Source organism: Meleagris gallopavo, chromosome 3 (assembly GCF_905368555.1).
Source record: "Meleagris gallopavo chromosome 3, MGAL_WU_HG_1.1, whole genome shotgun sequence".
Lineage (NCBI taxonomy): Eukaryota > Metazoa > Chordata > Aves > Galliformes > Phasianidae > Meleagris > Meleagris gallopavo.
Genome location: NC_139406.1, coordinates 19,807,143 through 19,824,297, shown reverse-complemented (window position 1 = coordinate 19,824,297; position 17,155 = coordinate 19,807,143). Strand labels below are relative to the sequence as shown.

The 17,155-nt window shown below is 37.0% G+C and overlaps 1 protein-coding gene across 1 annotated transcript in view; it reads right to left on the bottom strand.

Annotated features, from left to right (window-relative positions):
* Positions 1-17,155, bottom strand: part of CDH12 (cadherin 12) — a 152,722-nt gene that overhangs the window by 62,435 nt on the left and 73,132 nt on the right. The window contains exons 3-4 of the mRNA XM_085220392.1: positions 12,757-12,876; positions 6,954-7,121 (exon numbers count right to left, since the gene is read on the bottom strand). Of these exons, the coding sequence (XP_085076518.1) occupies positions 6,954-7,121; positions 12,757-12,876 (288 nt within the window). The remainder of the gene's footprint in view (positions 1-6,953; positions 7,122-12,756; positions 12,877-17,155) is intronic.

Below are 17,155 nucleotides of genomic sequence, written 5' to 3'. Positions count from 1 at the left end.
AATCAACCTTTATATGCTGAGCAATAAAAACAAATGGGAATGGTCATAGGCAAAGGAATAGCACGTGTTTTTATTTCAATACGACATAAATGTACTTATAGGGGATAAGATCCATATATAGAAGAAATGCCAGTAAATTTTAGAATGTACGGTTTGCATTCTGATATTAGCAAATCAAAGATCATTCTCAAGTATCTTACAAAGTCAGTTTTAAGTAGGTTTTGTTTCTAAGGTGTTGATATTCCCTTAATTTACTTTTTTCTTCTTTTTTTTTTTTTCCCCATTAAAATACCCTCAATAATAGAATCATAGAATCAATCATAGAATCATAGAATCACAGAATGGCTTGGGATGGAAAGGACCTAAAAGACCATCCAGTTCCAATCCCCATGCTGTGGGTAGGTGATGCCAACCAAAACTCAGAGCCTAATCCAACTTGGTGCTTGAACACCTCCAGGGATGGGGCATCCATTCCCATCCAGTTTCTCTGAGTAGCCTGTGCCAGTGCCTCACAACCCTCAGAGTAAAGAATTTCCTTCTAACATCTAATATAAATTTCCCCTCATTTAGTTGAAAACGATTCCCCCTTAATCACATCACTATTTGCCTGTGTAAAAAGTCAGTCTTCTTCCTATTTATAAGCTCCTTTTAAGAACTGGAAGGCTGCAATGAGGTGTCACCAGAGCCTTTTCTTCTCCAGACTGACGAGCCCAGCTCCCTCAACTGCTCTTCATAGAAAAGGTACTCCAGCCCTTTCATCATCTTTGTGCCCTTCTCTGGACCTACTCTGACAGCTCCACATCATTCATGTGTTGGGGGCCCCAGACCTGGATGCAGTACAGCAGATGGGGCCTCATGAAGGTAGAGTAGAGGGGTATAATCACCTCCCTCACCCTGCTGGCCATGCCTTTTTGATGCAACCCAGGATATGGTTGACCTTCCAGGCTGCAGAAACACATGGCTGGCTCATGTCCAGATTTTGTCTACCTAAAGATATTTTTTATCATATTATTTCTAAGTTAAAGTAGGAGTTAGTACTGTTGAGGAATTGTTAAAAAATACATTTTTAATGGAAGTAAAATGACTTGAGATTGATCCTACAGTTGAATGTTTTCTGCTTGTGCATATCTTAGATCAAAAACATATATATATCAAAAAGCTGTTCTCTAAGGGTCAAAAAACATTATCTCAGTGTTGTCTGGAAATCTCAATCAAAATGTTTGGAAGGCTGTAGAGCAATGTTTAGAAATCAGAAAGGCCAGATTTTTACTATCATTAGTTGTTCCAGAAGCATCCTTTTGAAATCCATCAAGAGAATTTAAATAAAAGATTGTGGCAGATTTTCAGAAATACTAACATGCTTGAAAATAGAAGTGCAACTATTCAACTTTCTGATAAGGACACCATAAATAAAGCAGGGTTGAAGAACCGGTCCTATAACCTTTCACATCATCTGCCAGTCAGTACTGTAGGAAGTTTGCAGTTAATTGTATTTGGATTACAAGAGTGGACAGTGCAATACATTTCTCAGAATGAATTAAGTTCTCTGAATGAGATATCTGAAGAAAATGTTCAAGACACAGCCTTCAGTTAGTAGAGTGATGTGCACTGTCTTTCGAGATATGAAAAGAGTGATCTTTCTGAATTTCCTGGAACTGGGACAAACCATCAACGTTGTGACGCTAAGATGAAGGCTGGACCTTCCAGAGTCAGGCCAGAGAAGAAGACAATCTTTCACTTGCAGCATGACCATGCCAGGTCCAATACAAGTTTGAAAACTTCCCTACAGAAAGTGACTTGAGGATGCTGATGGATGGAAGCTCAACATGAGCCAGCAGTGTGCATTTACATCCCAGAAAGCCAACTGTACCCTGGTCTGCATCAAAGGAAGCATAGCAACTAGTTGAAGGCAGGTGATTCTCCTTCTCTACTCTGTTCTGGTAAGACCCCCATCTCTATGCAGCCTCCAGAAGAAGTATCTCCTCCAGTAAGTCCCAAGGATGGCCACAAGGATGATCAGAGGGATGAAGCACTTCTTTTATGAAGACAAGCCAAAAGAGTTGAGGTTATTTGATAAGAAGAGGCTCCAGGATGACCTCACCAAGGCTTTGAAGAACTTGAAGAGAGTCTACCAAAAGGATGGAGAGGGATTTTTTTTTTGGGAATGTAGTGATAGAAAAATGTGTAACAGTTTTAAATTGAAAAAGTGTAGATTCAGATTTGATATGAGGAAAAAATTCTTCACTTTGAGGGTGAGGCACTGGAACAGATTGCCCAGAGAGGTTGTGGATGTCCCACCCCTGGAAGCGTTCAAGGCCATATTCAATGGCACCTTAAGCAAATTGATCAAATGACAGTGAAACTAGAACTAGATTTTCTTTAAGGTTCCTTCCAACTCACATCATTCTATGACTCTATGGATTCATGCTATGATTCTGCCTTTAGCAATGGAACACGCACAGTAACGCAGAAAGTCAGTATGCTAATGAGGAGTGGGACAAGACATATGTAAAACACATTTGAAAATAAATTTCTATGAATAAAATCTTTGAAATACACCTTTCCTTCTACTTATTAAGAAAATATCAATTTTGAAGTGATTCAGTTTTCTGAAATGTGGGCCAATAGATACCTGCAGGTCAAACAACTCTGACAGAAATATATAATATGCAGAGGTTTCCCCTTTGTTACACAGCATCTCCTCATTACTGTGAGACATGCAAGGTGGGAGTTCCCTACTGAATATGTTCAAAAGCATAGGTTCTAAATAAAATATTCTATGTTCAGCAGGATAGTTAATGAGTGGTGTTTCATCACTTGAAGCTGATATCCCACCTGAGCTTGCCTGTCTCCTTAAAAGACCCTTGATGAGATGAAGGTATTCCATGATACAGGGTTTTTTTTGCAAGCTTATAATGTATTATTTATCACTATATCTACCTCCAAGTATTAATAATAAATGTTCTCCCACTTCTGCTGTGAAATCTTTTCAGCTTACCTGAGTACAGAAAATATATGTAAACTTCATCCTGTGATAATGAATATCATCTCATTTGATAAAGTAATCCAGAGCATGACATCTTTGGTATAAGCCCTTTGGGAAATTTCAGTCCTGATTATGAGATGTAAAAAGATTTACATAGTAGCAGTAGTCAGTGTTAATGGACATTTTGTCCCCTTTTTTAGACTGCATGTAGACTTTCTATCTTTGTTGACCTATGATGAAGGCATCACTTCCCACTGTTAACATTAAGGGATCTCTAGGTCTTGGCTTGAATACGAGACCTACACAGATCTCAGTGAAAACGCTTATTTTTCAAATGATTTATGAGGGCTGTTCCAAAAGTAGTGCCCTTCTATTTTATTATGTTGGCCCAAGATGTTGGCCCAGAAGCAGATACTGTTGGTATGGCAGTAGAGGTTGAGCCTTCCCACCAATATTCTGTTGAATTTTGTTGCCACGTGGCAGATGGCAATAGAGAGTCAGTTTGACAAAACTGCACATGACATGGGAGTGAGTATGAAGCAAAAATACCTCCATAACAAAAAAATTGCACACATTGACATCCATCAATGCTTGCTGAATGTTCCTGGAGATCAATCAGTAGATGTGAGCACAAGGAGATGGTGGGTGGTGTGTTCCAGAAGTGTCAATGGCGGCAGTGGGTCACCTCCACTGGTGTAGATTTTGATGAGAGCTGCTTGCAGGGTCTTGTTCATCACTGGCAAAAATGCATAACTAATGGTCTTGACTATGTTGAAAAACAGTGTTTTGTAGCTGAGAATTTACTCTATCAAATAGTGTCATTGTGCAATTCATATCTGTTATAGTTTTCATGGAAATAAATAGGAGACATGACTTTCAGAGCAACCTACATAAAACTCTGCACAAGTATCCTTTTAACTGTTTTGGACAAGTGAATGACTCAATTTTTCCTGGCATGTAGTTACTCTAAATTGTTGCAATGTTTTCAAAAAGCAAAATAAAAAGCCACAATAATTATATTAAAATTAATACTTTTTTTTTTCTTTTTTCTTTTTTTTTCTTAGCTCTAACTATCCATGCGTCACATGTCAATTTCAGGCACACCATACACCATCTCACATACTGCTTAACCAACTGGAACTGTCTAAGTAAATCACCATTGATCAGGAATTTTTGTTTTCACTATTCTGATTAAGAAGTAGCCCTTCAGTTTTTGGGACATTTGATATAATGGAAGGAAAAGTTTTTAAATCCCATTAATGTGCAAAGCTTGGTCTCCCTTGATTTTTTTTTTTTTTTTTTTCTTTTTTCATAGCAATGTCTGGACAAAGATGTCATTGCTACAGTGCATGGATAAGATGTGATCTCAAGGCTACTTTCTTCAAAGAAAATGTAGTCCATGATTCATGAAAACTGTCTGATGCATGTGAGACTTATGTGGTTTTTTGAAACCCTGTAGAAGATGAAGGCATACAATGAGACAGAAAATGACTAAAATCCCTGACAGCAAAGGAAGTGAAATATATAACTGAAATCAGGCACAATAAAGGTCATTGTGCCCAAATATCTTTCCAAAGCACTGAATATTCCCACTTCCAGGAAGATGTATTATTTCTTCTTGTATCTGTGATACTATTCCAGCAGTAGGGGTTTGAGCTGAAAGAAAGAGAGAGAATGCAGTGGTGGGGCAGCTTAATGGATGCTGAGGACAAGGACAGTGGGAATGTTGTCTCAAAGAGACTTTCTGGATGATCTGCTTGTGGACCAAAGCTGGAGCATCTCACAAGTGTTCTTACAGGACGTGACAATAGACAAGGAGGCAACATTGGCTGTAGTCCATGACTAAATAAAGTAAGACTGGATTTTTGCTCTTGAGGCAAAATTTAGTCTGGGAAGCAAAAAGAAAAAGGTAAGGATATCCAGAGAAGCATAGTGTGAAACTGTCTCATTACATGCAGTCAGATAGAGAAAGATGGAAAGGTCAAGCATTAATACCTAGAAGAGAGAGGTGTGAGGAGAAGGGATTCATATTATCAGAAAGTGGAGACTTGCTAAAAAACATGCACTTGTACAGGTTGTAAGATTCATTCCACTTACAGGAAAAACAAGCTTCATAAAGTTTAAAAATTCCCTATGACCACTGCAATTATAGACGAAGAGTTTGGGAAATTTTACGCATAGAGAAGAACATAAATCCAGAAAAAAAACAAAAAAACTAATGTTAAAGCATGTAGATGAAGGCTGCAGTCACACACAGGTTTAGAATGGGAACTAAAATAGATAGTTTTAGTGCTTAATAATAAACAATAGTATCTGCATAATGGGCATGTTAGAAATGTGAAGGAAAGAAGATCAGAAATATTTTTATCCTAGAATATTTCTTAAGAGAAGGCTCATGAGAGAAGGTTAAATTACTTATAGTAGCAGTTGTGGAACAAACAGACACAATAAATGATGGGGATTTGTCGCTATGTGACCAGGAGCTTCAAGAATGTAATAAGTAAACTATTATGGTGTGCAATACCTTGCTTCAAACCACTGTGGAATATGAAGACATGAAGCTGCTAACATAGCACTGATTTTCTCAAAGATTTTCAGGGAGTTCTTGGAAACTGAAGACAGATATCCCTGATATTCACAGGACAAACCAGTAGGACTGGAATTAATGGAGTCATGGACAGTAATCTCCGCTGAAAAAACTTAGCACAGCTAGTCTAAATAAAAGATGTGTTTTGCAACACATTCTAAATTCTTTGAAGTCATGAGCATGCAGATCGATATGTTGGGATGAACTCAAAAGAAATGAGGGAAAGTGGTTTGTTGTGGAATATATACTTAATCTGTGGAACTTGGTAGTTTAGAATGCTGTGGACTCTGAAATTTTACATATATAGCAAAGCAATTGGTAATTTGCTGTGAGAAAAAAACATTGAAGGTTGTTAATTACAAAGACATCATCTTGGCTGAGAAGCATTAGAAACAGAGGAAATGTTCTGAATTATTATTACATATTTGATCTGTTCTTATATATATCCCCCAGATGTCATTATAAGAGACTGAAGACAGGGTCAGATGGATCTTGGTCTTAGCATGTTCATTCTTACATTTCTGCAAAAATGCAGTGTATTTTCATAATGAGGCAGGGAAAGTGAATATTTTTTAAAAGAAAGAGATCTGTGAATTTTTAGTTTGTTACATAAGAAGAACTTGTAATACATCAAGTAAAATAGTGACTTGATCTTACTCTAAATTCACACTAATATTCTAACATTATTGCCTTAGTATCAACTTTTTGCAGCTAAATGTTTAGGTGTAGTTGTTATCAAAGTCTGTGCTTGATTAGTAGGTGCATTTCAAAGATAGGGAACATACAAACCTGCAGTGAACTGAAGAAGAGCAGTAAGTGACAATCCTTTGTCAATGCCAATGCTGATTATATACAATCTCTGAAACTCTAAATTACTATATTTCTGAAAAGAAATTTAAAGTAATTCATAAGAAATGTTATAAATTTCTAGAGAAGATTCCATTTTGAAGGATTAAGTATTTTCAAGGAAAGATACAATCTTCTGGGTCAAGATGTGAAAAATTTGTTTATCATAATAGCAATACCTAGCATGAGCTCAATCTGCTCTGGTTTTCTATACCTGAAGTCTCAAGTTACAACCTTCTGCCATTTGAAGATGACCATCCAATCTTCCAAATCTATTTTAAAGTGTACATGAAACGAACTATCAGACTGAGGACAATCCTGTGGAATGATATTTTCTTTTAAACATTCAAAACTCACACTTTCAAATTTAACTTCATATTACTGTAAAAAAGCCCCAGCATATTCTGGTTTGTTTTTTCTGTTTGTTTGTTTGTTTTTGTCATATACTGTTCTTCTTTTGGAACTCAAGTCCTAATATAAAAGATTTTTCACTTTCAGTCATTTGAAAATTAATATATTTGGAATACAACATACTCTTAGGAAATCTGGGTGGGTTGTCATTGACATCCGTGAGAGTTATGTTTACAGTTGTAGTTCCAGCTAGTCCTCCCAGTTGTCCTCCCATGTCCTTGGCTTGGATAAGAACTTGATATTGTTCTTTCACTTCTCTGTCCATATTTGGCAAAGCTGTTCTTATCACACCTATGAGAAGAAATGGGAAAGAAAAAGAACAGCTAAATAAAGGGCTGTAATTGTCTACTGCTACATTTTAATGCTGAATCTCTTAGACCAGAATGTCTCTTTTTCTAAAGGATAATACAAGAGCAGTTCACATACCAATATACAAATCACTTGATCATTTAAAAGGTGTGCTCACCACCTGTTCAGCTATTAAAATGACCACTATGACACTTCAAGTAGGGCATAAATGGTCAACAGAGAATAGTGCATATCAGCTAGGGATATAAACAATGCAAGCATATGTTAATCACACAAAGAACAAAGAACACTGTCTTGTGCAGAGTATGCAGTGTAGAAAAAGACGACAGTGTATTTCAGAGCCTGCATCTTCCATCGCTTCAAACTATTCATTGGTCAACACATTGAAGTTACTGTAGGCCAAGACAAGATGTATTCTGTAGAAAAGAGATGGTCTTTATTAGAAGACTCTCCTTCTATCAAGAAAGTTTTCTCGATACAGCATAAAGATGTAGTAAAAACATCAGGAGTTTCCTTAAAGAAATGTAAACAGAACTTACTCAAATGACTCTTAATACATATTTCACAGTCCCTTTCTGATACATTAAGAAAGTATAAAATAAAAGAAGTAAAAAATGAAAGGAAAAAGATAAAAGGAAAGAGAGAAGGAGGTAATACTGATCATAGGATTAGTTTATAAGACTGTAAAAAGCTACAAGGTTTTTGGCATTCAAATCTATCTCTTAAAAGCAAATGTATATGAGAAGATGAATTCCCTGTCAAAATTTTAGAAGTGTGTATTACATTGCAGATTGATATAGATTAAACAATAGATTTTCAGAAAATAGCTAGATGAAGATAGCTGCAGGTAGCATATGCAATTAAAAGTATATCAAAAGATGCGCTCTTCTTCTCTAAATTATCACTTTTTCATAAAATGCAATTTTCTAGTGACCTGTATGGCTTTAAAAGTAGTCTTCTACCCTTGGTGTTTTAATGGATCTGGACTGATAAGAACAAATCTTGAAGGCTCATTCTTATCTTTTTCTGTCAAGTAATTGCTGCTATATTAACAAGTAAAAATAGGAATTGCTACTTACAGTACTTTTTTCTCAATCTAAAAATAACTTTGACCCAAATCTGCTTTTTATGGAAGTTATTACAAATTCCTATTAAATTAAATTGCATAGCAATTTGCATTCTCTCCACTCTTCACTGCTAATAACAATGGTTAACAATAACCACTACTTTCCGCCTCAGCATGGCATTTACTGTACTGTGTAGATCTAGAATATGACTAGCAAATACTTAAGAACAATTACAACTCTATACTTCTGAGTATTAGAAAACAATTGATGGTGTTCAGTGTTTTTTTTTATTTATTTATTTCAAGACAGAAATCTTGAATTGTAAAACGTAGTAAAAAAATTTTCATGTACATACTTGTGATTTTTGAGTATCAAAATTGAGTGGCATTGTGACAGGCATCATGCAAATAGCAGAACCATTAATAATTAAAGTGGAAAGCAATACTAATGAAAAAAAGATTGTAGATAAGATGAACATTTATATGCCTTCTCTTAAATCTCTGAATTCCTGTTTTTCTCATTGTGGAGAGTGTACATTCCATAATATTTTACTACATCTTAAGTACGTTCACTCTGAGAAGTAGAGAATTAAAGACTTCCCTTGCTATACCAGTTAAACATAATAACAATAAAAAGCACTGAAAATGGGCAGTGTCGTGTGCAGCAGATGAATGTCATCTGATTATTATACTTGCTTTAGGTACTGTTGAGTGGTTTTCTGAGTTAAAAATATTCCTGATAGTCTTCAGAAAATGAAGAAGGTACTATCATTCTAGTAGTAAAATTTCAGTTTAGTTGTTGCTGCTGTTGTTTGTTGGTTTGTTTTCTGTAAGAGGTCTTTGTCTTGGGGGGGAGGGGATGGGAGAGGGGAGAAGGAATAATTTTCATGTCTAACAATTCATAGTCAATTTTCCTTCTCTACCTCTCTACCTACTCTCTTTCAAAAGCTTAGGGGAAAAAAAGAAGGAAAACGCTATTTCTAACAGAATCAGTTTATATGGATGGGATACAGATGAGTTGAAGTTATGCAGAAACAGCAAAAGAGAGAGAACTATATTAGAGGTAAAATCCTTTGAAAAGAAGACTACAGACTTTGGCATTCCACCTTCAGTTTCATAAAGAATATGTACACTTTGAACTAAAGGCTTATTCTAATATAGAAGTCTTAGGTGTACTTGACTCATTGGAAAATGTGTTTTTAAATCCTTTTATTTTAAGATTTTACAATAAAGATCATTGAGATTCTGAACAAAATAACTTTCAATTTTTATCTTTTAAAAATTTAAGTATCAAATTTGCAGAAAATTATGATTTCAATAAGGCTGCTGAAAACTGATAATAATAAGCACGGGTCCTGAATCAGAAGATATGCCCTGCAGTGTTACTCAGACATAATTCAATAAGATGACTCACTTATGTGGAAGATAAAGAATAGTTTTTGTGAATAAATTCTTGTATAAATATTAATGACAATATTCCTCTCAAAACCAATCTCGATTCCAGTAATGTAACTGAGGTCAGAATATGGACCAGAATGACTGATCTTAAGGAAGAATTACAGATATATGTAAGAATATTGACCATATAACCACATTATAAAACTGGATAAAAAGAAGTTCATGAAAAGGATGTTTGAGTAACAGAACAGTACAGAGAAAGGACTGTCATCTGTCTGAAGAGAAGTGCTCCATGTTAAATAAATCTCCATTACAATTTTCAGCAGGTGAACAATCTTATAGCATTGGAAATAAACTCCCACATATAAAGTTTGAGGCCTCAGAATATTCTGCTCCAACAGCTGCTCTCCAGCAGACACAGTAATGCAGTTAACCTTGCAAAAGCAATATAAGCTTGCTCTCCTTCTCCTACACAGTCATGCCTACCTGCAGCAGAGCACTGCAAAAGCCAGCGTCATCAAAACATGAGCAAAAAGGCAGCTGTGACATTCAAATCCATAATCACTAGAGACTATTTCTAAATTCATATCAGAATAAATTATCTATCAAAAATGACTAGACAAAGGATTATATGTGAAGCTATATGCATGCCAAGCATAACCATAATTTCACATATAAAAATTTCATCAGTGATTTGACCACTAATTCTTTGTCATAGAATTTTAAGGCAGCAATACAAATTTCCGCAAAATTTCCAAAAAAGGAAACAAAGTGTTTGGAACTGCTTAGAAAGAAATAAAGAACAAAAGAGAGATGGTTAAACCACCTTTTAGATTATATGAGCTGCTTTCTTGAACACTGTGTGTACACTCTCACCCTTGATGCTGAAAAAAATACTGCAGAAATGGGAAAAGCCCAGAGGAGAAGAAGCGGTGGAATGACTTATGTTTGAGAAATTCTTCATTCTGGAAAAGAGACAACTAGGAGAGAATATGATATGAGTATTCCTCAGAGTTTAATGGGGAACTTCAAAATTATTGATAGGAATGAATTGCTCATAGCCTCTCACAATGGAGGAAGTGCAAGATATGAAAGAAGTGTTGGATTTCAAAGAATGAGAACTGGTTTTTCATCCAAGAAAACTTTTGCTGTGGATTTTGCAGTCAATAATTGTGCATATATGATGCTCCTGGACATGTCAATTCTACTGGGAAGTGGACCAGTTATGAAGGAGAAATCCTTTCAGAGTTCGCAGTTATAGGGACATTACTTACCACCGAAGAACCTATGGAAGGAGAAACTGTCGGAGACTACAATAGTCCGGGAATGAATGCATCATTAAACTCTTGCCTTATTCTATCTAAAGTTAAACAGACAATCACTTTTGTAAACATGATACAGGGTAGCATGAGTCTTTGGTCTGATCCATTATGGACTTTTTAATGTTCTTTAAATAACTACAATACATGCCTGAAAATTGTCACTAGGGACCAAGAGATGGCAAAAACAAAACAAAACAAAGCAAAAGCAAAAAAAAAAAAAAAAAAAAAAAACCCAAAAAAAAAAACAACAAAAACCAGCAATTGAAAAAATTGTTTATCCATATTCCAGTAGTTCTGGGGTTGGTCTGTCATTTTGTATCAAAATGATTTTCTTCCTTTTTTTCTATCACACACACTCAAGGCAAATGTTCCGCAGTAAGACTTTGCAATAAAAACTACTGCACTGTCTCTTCAGTTATAAAATAAAACATTGGAAATACCTGAGGATCTATAACGGTGCCTGAGACTTCTGGATTTTTGATCAAGAAATTAAGCACATCATTATTCACTTACTGTTCACCCCTACAGTCATTGTTAGATCCAGAGGTATTTCTCATATTGTAATATTTTAATATAAGACAAATATTAATAGATAGATTCGGAAACACTAAATTTCTATGATATTACAAGAGTAGTCAGCTGCGGGTTATGACCTATGGTCCATTCACAATAGATGAGAGCATATAATACAGCCATTTAAAGTGCTGGTGTGCAGGGTGAAGTTCTTACTTAATAATCATTGCTTTTTTTTTCCTGGGAAAGTTGCACTAGAAGTCAAATTGTGGCTTCAGTAAATGTCTTTACCATCATTTACTACTTCTTCATTCTTTACAAGACAGAAATTAAAAAAAAAAAAAAAGAAGTATGAAGGTATATACTTTTACCTCTCCCAAGACACTTAAGAAGTCACATGTCAGTTTTAAAAGTAAAGTTGCTGACTGCAAATTGCAACACAATCTTCTGCTAAATGGAGCATGTGACAAAAGATTGTGCCTGTTGGAGATAGTGCACTAATGGCCTTAGGTGGCTCTCACTTCCAAGCTATTGACTGATCAGGGGGAGAGGCTCTTTAACACACAATCTGACACTCAAGGACAGCTTTACTGGAAAGAGAAACTGTATTTGCTGAAAGAGGCGCATATGGACAACTATCCCTGTAACACATTCAGGATGACACAATGCTTGGCAATCACCATGTAGGTTATTGGTTCCTTAACTGAACTGCTAAATATAGAAATAAGAATGACATTTAAAAATATAGGACGAGATACCTTATTAACAGGTCTACCAACCTTCCAAATACATCAGTCTCTTTAAATGCATCATCCTTTTCTGTTCACACATTCTGTAACGTAAGATAGCCATGCTATGCCCCAAGAAAAGAGGACAGGAGATGATTTAGCTGTTGCACAGTCTCAAATTAGCTCAATACAGTAAAACAATCATTTCTAGGGAAATCTGGACTGTAACTTGAGTGCATTAAAATTGCCAAGAAAAAAAGAATAAAGACCTGGGACATAAATCTGAATCATGAGAAAAAAAAATATATATAATGCATGCAGCAGATTAATCTTTATCTGTAAACAAATGGCAAAACATCAGGGAAAACTGCTTAATGTATACATATTTTAGATATTCCAGTATTATTTGGAGGAGGGTGTTTCTTTTGCTTCTGGAACAGATTGCAATTCATTAAAACAACAGTCAATAATCAAAACAAAATTGAGTGCTTTTCACCTTATGAACATAGCCCATATTTATTCACAGACATTGCCAACAAAAGTTGAAATCCAAAGGTTAAATCTTCCAGTATTGCTGATAAACTGTTTACCTGTCTTCGGATCAATGGAGAAATAGGGTTGTCCCTGAAGAATGCTGTAGACCACCCTGGCACTATTTCCATAGGTAGGATCATCAGCATCTGTTGCCTTTACTTGGAGCACGTATGCACCTGCAAAGAAACATATGTAATAAAAATTTCAGTATAGAGCAGTGATGGTGGATATTTCAGACACATCAGTAAAGCTGCTAGCAGATTCTGTTGTAACTCTTGTTCCACTGGAACAAGGTAAGAATAAAATAGTAAGTTGTTCAGCCCCATACTAGTATCCATCCAGATAACAACTGAGGAAAAATGGGAAGGAAAGGAGAAGTCCTGTATCAGGAGATATTTATAAACAATTTATGATGCATACATTATTCACAATTATTATTATTTTTTTAATCTAATGTATATAAGAAGGAGATCTGGGAAAGCAGAAGACTGGATTTTTAAAACTAGTTTTGTGAAATGATGGACTTATCATTAAGGTGTGTGCACAGACAACTGTGCAAGTAAAATATGTGCTTTGACTTTGAAACAAATGTTTGTTAAAGCAAATCCTGAATCTGTAAATGAACCAATCTCTAAGTGCCTTTAAAAAACTATAATGCAGTTTCCTTTAAGGTTAGCTCTGCAGTGCTTGAATTCACACTCACATTACAAACTGAAAGTGGGTGTTAGTTCAGTCAGTTGTCAGTCAGAAATCTGGACTTCAATATTCTCTTTCCAAAACAGTTCAGTTGGAAACACAAGCACTCTGGAGGCAGAACCTCCCTTTGCTGCACTGTTTTCAGCCATAATTAGAGAACATACTCAGTGGAATAATCTGCATTATGCTCTGATTTAGCAGCTACCAGAGCCACGCATATGAAGACAGAAAGAGAGAGAGTCTGTTCCTTTTGGAGCGATTACACTGACAAAACATGTCACACAGATTTCTCTCACCACACAGAGCACCTATCTCTGGTATCCATGCGACTGTCTCCATTCATCTCTGCAGTATCTTACTATCTTTGGAAAGAAATACTACTTTTTAACATACTAGCAGCCTCCTCCTATCCCTAAGTTGCTCATCCATTCCATATATTTTGACTTTTGAATGAATTTTATTCCCCTCACAGGTGGAAGAATTAGGTTTCCAGGTGCTGAAGTCTGAAATTGAGCTGGTTGACCAGAAGCAGCCTATCTTGCAAGTATGCTCCTTTGGGACTGATTTGAAACATCCTGCACTTTCACAAAGACACATATTCCCAAGTCTCCCCTTAGGCCAGGACACGCGTTTCTGATGCCCTGCTGATCACTGAAAAGGGAGCTAATTTTAGTTTATCTTCTATATGTAAATTGACAAAATTTTATTGGCATATCACTAAGACTTTTGCTTTGAACCTTAAAGCAGGCAATATTCTTCGTAAGAGAACAGGACAGACAGAACAAGGCTCACAAATACAAAAGCTGAAAGTAAACTCAAATAAAAGCCACAGTGGCTGGGAGTTGGTTTTAGACCTCATCCTCTATCCCAGCATTTGTATCACAAACTCTAGGAATGCTTTAAACAACAGCCTTTTTGTGGAATAGTGACTGGCTTCTCTTTCCAAAACCACCATGACCAGACTCCTTGTCTGGTCTCTATACGAGCATCATTTTCCTCCAACACAAAAATTATTTTCCTAAAACAAATATATATTGATAGAGAATAAGCCAGAAGGAGTACTTTCATGATGGAGTTCATGATACCTATTAATATTTGATTTCTACAATGTGGGCAGTGACTTTCATGCCAGGAATATTTGCAGACACAGGCTGAGCACATAGAGCCTGGCAGCACCGGTCAGCACAGACCAGTGTTGCAATGTGGGCATGTGAAACACCACAGCTGAATCTATATCTATTTCTATGCGAAAAAGTTGACACTGTAAGGTGAAGGAAATGAATAGTAGCCATCAGCCTCCTAGAAAATGCTGCAGCTGATCTAGGTGCCTGATGGTCCCTCACAGACTACTTTTTAGCTGTCTACTAATATTAGTTTACATATCTTTTTACATATATATTACAAATAATTCAGTCATTATACAAAAGAAAGAATAAATGGTGATTTATAAACTAAGCTTTATTTTTACTGAACAGCCCCAGTTCCCTCAGTCTCTCCTCATAGGGCATATTCTCCAAGCTCCTCACAAGCCCTGTTGCCCTTCTTTGCTCCAGCACCTCAATGTCCTTTCTGTACTGAGGTGCCCAAAACTGAACACAGTACTCGAGGTCAGGCCTTACCAATGCAGAGTACAGGGGCAGGATGACTTCCTAGTACTTTGCACCACTCCATTCCTGATAGAAAAGCCAGGATGCCATTGGCTTTCTTGGCCACCTGGGCACACTGCTGGCTCACATTCAGACAACTGTCCATCAGTACACCAAGGTCCTTTCTGTCAGGCAGCTTTCCAGCAACTCCTCCGTGAGCCTGTATGGTTGCCTAGGGTTGTTGTGACCAAAATGCAGGATCTGACACTTGGCCCTATTGAAACTAATGCAGTTTGCCTTGGACCATCAATCCAGTCTATCCAGGTCCCTCTGTAGTGCCCTTCTCCTCTCAGGCAGATCAACACCCCCTTACAACTTGGTGTTGTCTGCAATCTTACTGAGGGTGCACTCAATCCCCTCACCAAGATCATTAATAAATATGTTAAATTGAAGCGGCCACAGTACTGAGCCTTGGGAGACACTGCTGGCTGCCAACTGGATTTAACATTGGTCACAACTCTTTGGGCCCGGACATCCAGCCAGTGTTTCACCCAGTGGAGCATACGCCCATCCAAACCATGGACAGCCAACTTCTCCACGAGAATGTTGTGGGGGACAGTGTCAAAGGCCTTACTGAAGTCCAGGTAGAACACATCGAAAGCCTTACCTTCATCCACTAAGTGGGTTATGTTGTCATAGAATGAAATCAGGTTTGTCAAACAGGATCTACCATTTGTAAACCCATGCTGATTGGGTCTGATCCCATGGTTGACCTTTAATTGGTCCATGATGGGTCCCAAGATTACACATTCCACAACCCTCCTTGGCACCAAGGTGAGACTGATAGGTCTGTAGCTACCAGGATCATCTTTCCAGCCCTTTTGGAAGATGGGTGTCACATTTGCCAGTCTCCAGTCCACTGGGACATCCCCAGTTAGCCAGGACTGCCGAAGAATGATGGAGATTGGCTTGGCAACCACATCTGCCAACTCCTTCAGCACTCTAGGGTGCAATCCATGGATTTGTGAGCATCCAGCTTTCAGAGCAGGTCCAAAATCATCTCATCATGGATCATGCTGGGCCTATTCTGTTCCCCATCCCTATCTACCAGCGCAGGGGGCTGTGTTCCCAGGGAGTAACAAGTCTTACTATTAAAGACTGAGGTGAAGAAGGCATTAAGTACCTCAGCCTTATTCTGATCCTTGGTCACCAAGTTGCCCTTGACATCCAACAAGGGATGGAGATTCTCCCTAGCCTTCCTCTTGCTGTTGATATATTTATAAAAATATTTATTGTTTTCCTATACCTTAGTGGCCAAGTTCAGTTCTAGTCAGGCTTTGGACAGTCACAGGGGATCACATTTATTATAGCTCATGACATTTTAATTCCAATATGCACCTCTATGCATTACATGGGGTAATTGAATAAGCATAAAATTACAATATTTATTGCTTAGAAATAACATAGAGGAAAGTTAACATTTAAAAAGAATTGTATTTTAATAGTTGATATGCAATCAACAATATTTGATGTAGGAGATGGTCCCAACCAGTTCAGTTTGGTTCTGATCAGTTCTGATTGGTTACTTCTGATGCAAACCAATTCAAACTGGTTCTGACCTCAGTGGCCTGAAGCAGCCATGCCTACAGAAGAAATGCTATCATTCCCATTTAATTTTTGAGCAATAGCAGCTTTTTGCAAATCCACTTGCTGTGCTTCCAGCTAAGAGCTGTTGCATGTCTCACATTTAGTGCATAATCAAACCTATTTCCAGTACCTCTGGAATAACATTATTTGATTTTCAGTGCCTGTAGTTCAGGTGGCATGGAAGCCGACTTTCAAGACAGTTTTTGTTAGACTGAACCATGTACATATTCTAATTCTAATTTTGTCTGAAGAACAGTATTTTAAGTGTCAAGATATTTTTTTCTGGCAAAATGGAGTACACAGTGTTGTGGAAAAATACTTTTTTGTTTCTTCTGTCTTATACAGTAAACGCTTTATAAAGCAAAGCTAAGAGTTTAGAAGGAGTCAGTGGATTTAATTACAATGTTTTTGTCTCTCAGAGTCTTTCTTGTAAATTAATTAATAGGTCCCTTTCTCCTGGCCATCCGTATCTCCCTCATATATGATAAGAGTAAGCAGAGGAAACGTACAGCTGTGTGTTATTCAG